At 43.9% G+C, this 11,047-nt stretch overlaps 1 protein-coding gene across 5 annotated transcripts; it reads right to left on the reverse strand.

Annotated features, from left to right (window-relative positions):
• Positions 1 to 56: 56 nt before the first annotated feature.
• On the reverse strand, positions 57 to 10,657 carry PRSS41 (serine protease 41). Of its 5 annotated transcripts, XM_074346474.1 has the most exons (7): positions 10,334 to 10,657; positions 10,194 to 10,223; positions 10,076 to 10,102; positions 9,705 to 9,870; positions 8,707 to 8,990; positions 867 to 1,021; positions 60 to 512 (listed from the first exon to the last, which is right to left on the reverse strand). In XM_074346474.1, exons 1-7 carry the CDS (start codon positions 10,398 to 10,400, stop codon positions 285 to 287), a joined length of 957 nt encoding a protein of 318 aa, XP_074202575.1. In that variant the 5' UTR covers positions 10,401 to 10,657; the 3' UTR covers positions 60 to 284. The 5 variants fall into 5 exon arrangements, 4 of the variants coding, with proteins under 4 accessions (XP_074202573.1, XP_045368734.2, XP_074202574.1 ...); XM_074346473.1 differs by having other exon boundaries at positions 59 to 512; positions 10,076 to 10,223; XM_074346472.1 differs by having other exon boundaries at positions 57 to 512; positions 8,707 to 8,897; positions 10,076 to 10,657.
• Between the last annotated feature and the right edge of the window lie 390 nt (positions 10,658 to 11,047).

Raw genomic sequence — 11,047 nt, forward strand, 5'->3', positions numbered from 1 at the left:
ACAGCGCAGATGGGTGGATAATGACTTAGGAGTTAAGGAGTGATCTTGAGGTGGACGGGACCTGGGTGACCATGAGGGTGTCCAGGAAGCCACCCGGGTCCACAGAAAGCTCTGCAAGGCATCGACTTGAACATGCACATATGTTTATTACAAAGGAGACAGAAGGGGACCAGAGCCTCGTCCAGCAGGCAGTCCTGCCACAAGGGTGCCCCTAGTCCTGGTTGAATGTGCCCAGCGCTGCAGTAACTACTGCACCCGCACGGGCTCAGGTGTGCACAGGCCAGCTACAGGAGTCGGGGAGCCCAGAGCAGAGCAAGAGGCAGCAGCAACTGAGAGGGCTGTGGCCTGGGTGTGCTGCGCGCTGTCACCATCTGGATCCAGTTGAAGTGATTACTGACGTTGGTGTAGACGCCGGGCCGGTTGGGCCTACCACAGCCCACTCCCCAACTCACGATTCCAATCTGAATCCACAGGTCCTTCTTTTCACAGACCAAGGGTCCGCCTGAGTCACCCTGGGGAGCAGTGTGGGTGAGCAAGACCTGGGGTGGGCTAGGAGGGGACCAGTGGAGAGTCTGGAGAGCAGGAGAGGCTGTGGAGCTGGGCAGACTGGGTGCAAATCCCACTCCACCCCCTGGCAGCAAAAAAACCTCAGTTTCTGCACCTGCAAAGTGGGGCAATAGTCTCTATCCACTGGATTTCACATAAGGATCAAAGGAGGTACAATGAATATAAAATTGGAAGCTTGTTTTCTTTAGGAATAAACTCTGAGGGTGGATTGGTGGGTCATTGGGGTGGCTCTCAGGCCCATGATTGGGAGATGTGGTACCTGGTTTCAGTAAGGCCCTCCCTGGGGCAGGGGCACTCACTTTGCAGGCATCCCTTTTGCCATCCTCAAAGCCAGCACAAATCACGTCATCCTCGCCGTCACTGCGCACATCAGGCTGAAGGAACAGATACATGCATCTTGATTTGTTTATGACAGAGACCTGTACTTCCTGGAGACTGTGGGGATGTGGTAGACCTGCCAGAGGTTGAGGGTGGGAGAGAGAAAGACAACAACCTTAGCCTCTCTTCTGCCATCTGGGGAAAGGGGGTTATGAAGGGGAGAAGGGTCCCTGGGGCATCCACAGTGGCTGGGGGCTGGGACACTGCCCTTGATTCCTCTGCTCAAGCCAGCCCCCAACACATCATGGGTGATGAACGATATCACAGAAGGACCCAATGGATGGACAGGCAGTTATAGCTCCTCCCTGAGGCTCAGTTTCCCCATCTGTAGCAGGCAGATGACAGGCCCTAACTGAACCAATGGGGAGAGAACTTGGCTGAAACATACACTGGGGGAGGGGCTGGTGCAGCTGAGCTTGTTTATAATTAATATACTATAGCTGCAGGCTGATATTTCCCAATTCAATGAAAGATACGAATCTACCTACTCAAAAAGCTGGACAAACTCCAAGTAAGATAAACACAATGAGATCCACACCAAGATACATTTTCATCAAAATATCAAAGGGCTTTTGCATAGCTAAGGATACTATCAACAAAATGAAAAGACAACCTACAGAATGGGAGAAAATATTTGCAAATGATGTGACTGAAAAGGGACTAACTTCCAAAATATACAAACAGCTCATAGACCTTAATATCAAGAAAAAAGCAACCCAATCAAAATATGGGCAGAAGACCTAAATAGACATCTCTCCAAAGAACACATAAAGATGGTCAATAAGCACATGAAAAGATGCTCAACATCACTAATTATTAGAGAAATGTAAATCAAAACTACAATGAGATTATCACCCCCCACCAGTGAGAATGGCCATCATCAAAAAGTCTACAAATGATAAATGCTGGAGAGGGTGTGGAGAAAAAGGAACCCTTCTACACTGTTGGTGGGAATGTAAATTGGTGCAGCCATCATGGAGAATGTATGGAGGTTCCTTAAAAAACTAAAAATAGACTTACCACATGATCTAGCAATCCCACTCCTGGGCATACATCTGGAGAAAAATTATAACTCAAAAAGACACATGCACCCCAATGTTCATAGCAGCACTATTTATAATAGCCAAGACATGCAAACAACCCAAATGTCCATCGACAGATGACTGGAAAAAGAAAATGTGGTATATATATATGCAATGAAACATTATTCAGCCATAAAAAGAATGGAATAAAATAATGCCATTTGTAGCAACATGGATGGACCTGGAGAACATCATTCTAAGTAAAGTAAGCCAGAAAGAGAAAGAAAAATACCATGTGAGATCACTAATATGTGGAATCTAAAAAAAAACAAAAACAAAAACAAAAACAAAAACAAAACTGACACAAATAAACTTATTTACAAAACAGAAACAGACTTAGATACACAGAACAAACTTATGGCGACCAGAGGGTAAAGGGGGTGGGAAGGGCTAAATTGGGAATTCGAAAATTGCACCTCTTGGGGAGTGATGGAAATGTTAGCTATCTTGATTGCAGTAGTGGTTTCATTGGTGTGTACATCTATCAGAAGTCATCAAATTGTACAGTTGAAATATGTGAGCTTACTGTACAGGAACCATACCACAATAAAGGTGTTAAAAAATATCAAAAGGCAAAGACAAAGGGAGGATCTTGTAAAGAGCAAGAGGGAAGCTATACGTCAAGGATAAGGGATCTTTAACAAGATGAACAGCCAGTTTCTTTTCAGACAGCCTGGAGAAGAGGCAGTGTGACATATAAAGTGCTAAAAGAATAAAACAATCAATCAAGAATTCTCTATCAGGCAAAACAACCCTTCAAAAAAATGAAGGCGAGATTAAGACATTCCAAGATAATGAAATACTGACAGGGTTCATCACTGGTAGGCCTGCCCTACAAGAAATGGAAGCAGGATCCCTTCAGTCCGAAATGAAAGGACAGTGGCCAGTAACTTAAACCCAGAGGAAGAAATAAAGAATACTGGTAAAAGTAACCATACAGGTAAATGGAAAAGCCAGTATTATTGCAGTTTTGGTTCATAACTTTTTTTCCCTATATGATTTAAAAGACAAATGCATAAAACAATAATTATAAATCTCTGTTAATGGTCACACAATATATAAAGATGTAAATTGTGACAATAACAACTTAAAGGAGAAGAACAGAGTTGTATAGTAACAGAATTTTTGTATGCTACTGAACTTAAGTTGGCATTAATTCAAAATGGATTGTTATATGTTTAAGTTATTAACTGTAATCTCCAAGGCAATGACTGAGAAAATAACTGAAAAATATACAGAGCAGGAAATGAGAAGGAAACCAATACAGTACACTAATAAAAATCAATTAAACATAAAACAAGGAAATAAGAAACAAAAAACATATGACATAGGTATATAGATACATGATATGAGCTGTAGATATATCTGTGTCTTCTATTGACGAGATACAGAAAAAAATGGAATGATGGTAGCAGTAAATCCTTCCTTACCAGTAATTAATTTTAATGCAAGTGGACTGAACACTCCAATTAAAAGGCAGAGACTGGCAGAGTGGATTAAAAACAAGAATCCAACTAATGCTGTCTCCAAGACAATAATTTTAGATCCAAAGGTACACATAGGTTGAAAGTGTAAAGTTGGAAAAAGGGATTCCATGCAAATAGTAACCAAGAAAGAGCTGAGTTTGCTATACAAATGTCAGACAAAATAGATTTTCAGTCAAAACAGATTACAGGAGTCAAAGAAGGACATTACACATTGATCAGTGTCAAGTCATCAAGAAGATATAATAATGATAAATATCTACAAATCTAACAACCAAGCCCCAATATATATGAAGCAAAATTGATGTAACTGGTGGGAGAAATAGTTCTACAATAACAGTTGGAGACTTCAATAACCCACTTTTAATAACAGAACAACCAGAGAGAAGATCAGTAAGAAAACAGAGGACTTGAACAACACTGTACATCAACTAGACCTAACAGACACATACAGAACAATCCACCTAAACAAGAGCAGAATACACATTCCTCTCAAGTGGATGTGAGACATTCTCCAAGGTAGATGATATATCGGGCCACAAAATAAGCTGCAATAAATTAGACAAGACTGACATCATAGAAAACAGTGGACTGATGTTAGAAATCAGTAACAGAAGGAAAACTGAAAAATTCACAAATATGTGGAAATGAAAGAACATACTCTTAACCAATGGATCAAAGAAGAAATCACAAGGAAAACTGGGAAGTATTTTGAGATGAATGGAAATAAAAACATACTATTCTAAAACTTATGGGATGCAGCAAAAGCAATCCTCACAAGGAAATTTATAGCTGGAAATGCCTATGTTAATACAGAAGAAAAATCTCAAATCAATCATCTAACTTAGGGAACTAAAAAAGAAGAGCAAACTAACCCCAAAGGTAGAGTAAGGAAGGAAATAATAAAGAGAGGAATGGGGAAAAAAATCAAACTAGAGAACAGAAAAATAATAGAGAAAATCAACAAAAGCAAAAGCTGGTTCTTTGAAAGATCAACAAAATTGACAAGGAAAGTGGGGGCATTATTAGTAACTTTATAGAAAAATTAAGGACTATAAGTGAGTACTATGAACAATTATATGCCAACAAATCAGACAACCTAGAGGAAATGGACAAATTCCTAGAAACACAAAAAATACCAAAGTAGACTCAAGTAGAAACAGAAAATCTGAACAGACACATAAGTAGAGAGATTGAATCAGTAATAAGAAATCTCCCAATGAAGAAAAGCCTTGGGCTAGATGGCTTTAAGTAGTGAATTCTATCAAACATATGAAGAAAGTACCACCAATCCTTCTTGAACTCTTTCCAAAAACAGAAGAGGAAGGAATACTTCCTAACTCATTCCATGTGGCTGGCATCACTGTGACATCAAAGCCCAGACAAGGACATCACACAAAAAATGAAACTACAGTCCAACATCCTTTATGGATACATATGCAAAAATCCTCAACAAAATACTAGCAAATTGAATCCAGCAGCACATTAAAAGAGTTCTACACCCTGACTGAGTGAGGTTTATCTGATGAGTGCAAGGGGGGTTCAACATATGAAAATCATTTAATATAACATACTACATACTACATTAACAGAATGAAGGAAGAAAACCACATGGTCATCCTCACTGGTGCAGGAAAAGCATCTGACAAAATCCAATACTCTTTCATCATAACTAGTATATATAAAATAAATAAACAAGTTTCTACTGTATAACACAGGGAACTATATTCAATATCTTATATAAACTATAATAAAAAAGTATTAATATAGGAATACTAATATAATGAAAAAGAACATATGAAAAAAGAATAACCTATAATGAAAAAGAATACAACAAGGAATATACATGTGTATATGTATGACTGAAACATTATGTTGTACACCAAAAATTGACACAACATTGTCAACTGAATATACTTCAATTAAAAAAAAGATATAATTAGGAGATGAAAGACCTGTACACAGAAAACTACAAAATATTGCTGAAAGAAATTAAAGAAGACCTAAATAAATGGAAACATATTCCATGTTTATGGATTGGAGACTTAATATTATTTAGATGACAATACTCTCTCAAGCAATCTACAGAGTCAATGCCATCCCTATCCAAATTCCAACAGCCTTTTTAGCAGAAATTGACAAGCTGATACTAAAATCTTTACAGAGTATCAAGAGATCCCAAATAAAAAAGCAGTATTTGAAAAAGTAGAACAAAGTTGGAGGACCCACACTTCCCAATTTCAAAACATACTTTGAAGCTACAGGAATCAAAAATGAGTTCCTGGCATAAGGATAAACATACAGACCAATGGAATAGAATTGTGAGTCTAGAACATAAACCCATTCTTCTTTGGGCAATTGATTTTTGACAAGGGTGCCAAGACAATCCAATGGAGAAGAGAACAGTCTCTTCAACAAATGGTGTTGGGATAACTATATATCCAAATGTACAAAATGAAGTTGGACCCCTACCTCACACCATAAACAAAGATCAACTCAAGATGGATCAAAGACATACATATAAGAGCTAAAATCATAAAACTCTTTAAGAAAACATGAGGGTAAATCTTCATGACCTTGAATTTGGTAATGGTTTCTTAAATATGACATCAAAAGCAACAACAACAAAAATAATCTTCATCAAAATTAAAATATTGTGTGCATCAACAGACACTCTCATGAAAGTGAAAACAGATGTGGTCCATGAGCCTTGGCTCAGTCCTGCATCTGAAGTGCTCTTCCCCAGGGACTGACAACATGGAGCAACCTTGAGAGAAAGGAGCTATGATCTCTATTTAGAGGAAACTGAAGAGTTAAGTAAGAGCATTCAAAACGCACAACTTTTTGACACTAAAGCCTACCTATTCCACAGAACTTCTGCTAGGTCTTTATTTCAACTTTGAAACTTGTAGCTCTTTGTCCTTTTCCTGGAGATTATCATCTCCTTCATGGCATCACTTGGCTCTCTACCCATCATGAACCCCATTCAGATCAGCTGGTCTTACTTTGAGCTACATATTAGAATCACCTGGGAAGCTTTAAAATACTCCAATGTACATGCCACATCCTGGACTAATTAAATCCATGGGGTGAGATCCAGTGAAAAGAAAGGAAAGGAAAGGAAAGGAAAGGAAAGGAAAGGAAAGGAAAGGAAGGAAGGAAGGAAGGAAGGAAGGAAGGAAGGAAAGAAAAGAAAAAGAAAGGGAAAGGAAGAGAAAGAAAGGAAGGAAGGAAGAAAAAGAAAGGAAGAGAGAGAGAAAGAAAGGAAGGAAGGAAGAAGAAAGAAAGAAGAAAGAGAGAGAAAGGGAGAGAGAGAGAAAGAGAAAGAAGGAGAGAAAGAAGGAAAGAAGGAAGGAAGGAAGGAAAGAAGGAAAGAAGGAAGAAAGGAAGAAAGAAAGAAGGAAAGAAGGAGAGAAGGAAAGAAAGGAAGGAAGGAAAGGAGAGAAGGAAAGAGAAAGAAAGAAAGAAAAAGAAAGAAAGAAAGAAAGAAAAGAAGGAAAGAAAGGAAGGAAGGAAAGAAAGGAAGGAAGGAAGGAAGAAAGAAGCCCACAGAATAGAAGAAAATATTTGCAAATCATGTATCTCAAAAGGGTCTAGTATCCAGAATATATTAAGAATTATTACAACTCAACAACAAAGACGACTCAATATAAAAATGGGTAAAGGACTTAAATAGGCATTTCTCCAAGAAAGATGTACAAATGGCCAACAAGCACATGAAATGATGCTCAACATCACTAGTCATTAGAGAAATGCAAATCAAAACCACAGCAAGATAACACTTCACACCCACTAGGATGGCCAAAGTAAAAAAACTGGGAAATAACAAATGTTGAGGAGAACGGACAGAAATTATAATCCTTGTTGTTGATGGGAATGTAAAATGGAGCAGCTGCTGTGGAACATTGTTTGTCGGCTCCTCAAAAAGTTAAACATAGAATTACCATGTGATCCAGGATTGCCCTCCTATATAAACAAAAGAACTGAAAAGAGGTATTCAAGCCAAAATGTGGATAGTAATGCTCGTGGGAGCTCTTTTCACAATACTCAAAAGAGAAACAACACAAATGACATCGATGGATGAATGGAGAAACAAACTGTGGTCCAATCACACCATGGACTATTATCCAGCCATGAAAAGGAATAAAGTTTTGATACATGCTATAACATGGATGAATCTTGAAAACATTATGCTAAGTGACAAGAAGCCAAACCCAAAAGGGGACATAGTGTACGACTCCATTACATGAAATATCCCGAAGAGGTATCCACAGAGACAAAAAGCTGCTTGGTGGCTGTTAAGGGCTAGAGGGAGAGGGCAATGGGGAGTGACTGCTTATTGGTTATGGGATTTCTACTGTGAGTGATGAGAATGTTTTGGAAATTGACAGAATTGATAGTTATACACTGTGAATGTACTAAATGCCGTTGAATTATATACTTCAAAATGATTCATTTAATGTTACAGGAATTAAAGCTAAAAAAAAAAAAAAAAAGGAACAAAGTACAGACAAATGCTAAAACAGGAATGAAACTTGAAGATGTGCTGAGGGAGAGAAGCTAGGCACCAAAGACCGCATATTGTATGGTCGCATTTATATGAAGTGTCCAGAGTAGGTAAATCCATAGAGACAGAGAGTAGGTTAGTGGTTGCCAGGGGCTACGACCCTAGGACACCGGGGAGTTGGGAGTAATGGCTAGGAAGCATGGGATTTCATTTTGAAATGATGAAAAGCTTCTGTAATTAGATAATGGTAATGGTTGTACTACTTACTCTGGGAGCCTACTTCTTAAAAAAAACACCAAATTGCATGCTTTAAAAGGATGAATTTTATGGTTTGGGAATTATATCTCAATTTGAAAAACGATGCCTGATGCCTTTCGGACAGGTCCACCCCCCCAAACTCGCATACCCCTGCGGGCTGGGGATGCAGGCCTGGGCCAGTTGGCCTCCCTCTCAACTCTGCTACTGGCTCACAGTCTCCAGAAGGGTGCGGGTGCTGAGTGTGGGTCCAGACAGCCCTGTTCTTTAAGGCAGGAATGAGTGGAAAGCAGGTGAGAGGAGAAGGCTGAGCAGGCTGAAGACAGGGCACAGAGGTGCCCACACCAAGGTGGAAGTAGCTGCAGCTGGTATGGCTGGGACAAGGGGTGAAGGAAAATGTTCCCCTTCCCCACCCATCTGTCCCCAGCCTCACTCTTCTTCTCACTGATGTACCCCCAGCCAGTCACCCAGCAGTCATTCCGGTTCTTGAACTCGGAGGAGGAGGTCAGGACACAGATGGGCTGAATGTGCTTATTATAGGTGACGGAGGTGGCCAGCCTCAGCAGGGCAATGTCGTTGACTGAAGACACCTTGAAGTAAGGGTTTACAATAATATCCCGCACCCTGTAACGATGGAAGTAGGCCCATATGTTCCATAACGATGGCTTGGAAGTCAGCACACCAAACTGGACCGTCCACTTCGAGGGATTCTGGTCCCTGGTGGGGGTGGGGAGCAGTCAGGGGTCCTCAGAGGGACAATGGGCCACCTGAGTGCTCTGGGGCTGCTCCCTGAAGGGAAAGGGCCAGGGCTGCTGCGGGGCTCCCCCCGGACCATTAGCAGGTCTTTCTATCCACCAGAGTCCAGGGCAGAAATGGTGAGGGCCCAGAGAGCCTCCAGCAAAGTCCCACGACCTGGGGACTTGGGGGAGAGCTGGAAGTGGGGGAAGGAGGGTGCCTCTTCTGCCAGCTCACCAGGCCAGGTACTCAACCACCTGGCACCTCCCGGAGCCCTCCTCAGAAAGGAGGCGCCACAGCAGACTGGACTCAAAACAGCTTCCATGGTGACCATCCCCACAGGCCAGGCTCTGTGTCCAGCACTGACTCACCTCCCCTCACTCCTCCCAACCCAGGGCTCACCTCCACTGGGAGGTGGGATGAGGAAGGTGGAGGCTGGTGGTGCCATTTGGGGAGAAGTGAAAGAAAGAAAGAAAAGAACAAGACACACAAATGTGCATGGGAATGTTCTGGAAGAACATTCTGGAAGAAACTGCACAGGGTTTCCTCCAGGAGCACCAACGGGGACCTTGTGGGTGTAATCGGCTGCAGCCCGGCCTGGGGCTCACCAGCACACCCGGGCCGCATCCAGTGCGATGTGCGGGCAGATCCCCGGGTGCAGACCCCGGTCAGCGGGCCGCCCGCCCCCAAACTCACTTTCGGAAGCAGTGCGCGGCCGAGAGCACCCAGCGGCGGTTGAGCAGGCTCCCTCCGCAGTGGTGGCTTCCCCAGAGGCGCAGGCTGGCCTGCCACGGCCAGCGCCCCAGCTCCGTGTCCTTTCCACCCACTATCCGTGGCTGGATGCTCCGTTTGCCGCAAGGCCCTAGGATGGACAGACGGACACGGGGCTGAGCTGCAGAAGGCGGGTCCACCTCGCCCACCCTCAGCCACCGGGGTGCGCGAAGGGAAGGGACTCCCTGGGGAACCGCGTGTCCTGGGGTCGCGCAGCAGAGGAAGACAGGGACGCTGGGGACCCGCCCCACGTGGGCCGCAGGTGCCCGCCCCTCCCCCAGGGGCCCATCAGTTACATGTGAGCAACGACGAGTTCTGGAAACCTGAGGCGGGGGAGAGAGGAGAAGATGAGGCGCCCTTCAAGCGCCGGTCCAGGTGCCCTGAACAGAGAAGCGCGCCTCCTGGAGGCCTTACCTGGAAGCAGCAGTTCCTCATCCTGCAACGCTGGGTGGGGAAAGTGGGGGTAAGAGAGAAGGTGAGCTCCCTTCGGTCTCCACGCGCCCCGTCCTCCCCCATCACCCCTAGTTGCGCCCGCAGCCCCCGCCTGAGCTCACCCTGCCTCCCGACTTCGATCTGCACCAACAACTGCGCCAGCAGCAGCGCCCCGACCCGCGCGTCCATGGCCTCTTCTCTCGCCGCTTAGCGCCCCCTCTTCTTCCGCCTGCTCCGGTGCTGGGCTGGGGCGCCCCCTGGGGGAGAGGGAGCCACGGGAACCCTGGCCCTCGCCTTACCCCAGGTTGACCTCTCTGGTTCAAGGGCTGTTGGCGAACGTGGGACCTCACATGCCCCAGCTTTGAGCTTCTGCTGGGGCTGGGTCCCCTAGCTACATATCAGGAACCAGAGCACCCAAACAATCCCTGTAACGCTGGGGTCCTGGCTACCCCCCTCTGCTGCCCTCTTTTCTACCCACTCCTTCCTTCAGGATGGACCAAGGACCTGGCTCACAGACAGGACTCCCATGACAGCAAATGTTTAACAAGTCCTCACCAAGTGCTGATTGGAGGTCTAGCACTGTGTCACTTGCTGTTAAAGTTATGATCCTTCATAGGACCCACATCATAAAGGCAGGCCTGATTTTGATCATCTGGAGGACTTTTAGCCTCTGTGTCTGCCTGCTGCCTGGGGAACAAGCCCCACCTAACTCCATAGAGCCTACAGGCAGCTTCCCTTCCTGGCAGGCAATGCTGCAGGGTACCAAAGTCACCAAGGTGGCTCTTAGTCATAGACGTGAGCAGACAACAAACTGGGGTCCACAAGATCACCCTCAG

This window comes from Camelus bactrianus, chromosome 18, assembly GCF_048773025.1.
Source record: "Camelus bactrianus isolate YW-2024 breed Bactrian camel chromosome 18, ASM4877302v1, whole genome shotgun sequence".
NCBI classification, from domain to species: domain Eukaryota; kingdom Metazoa; phylum Chordata; class Mammalia; order Artiodactyla; family Camelidae; genus Camelus; species Camelus bactrianus.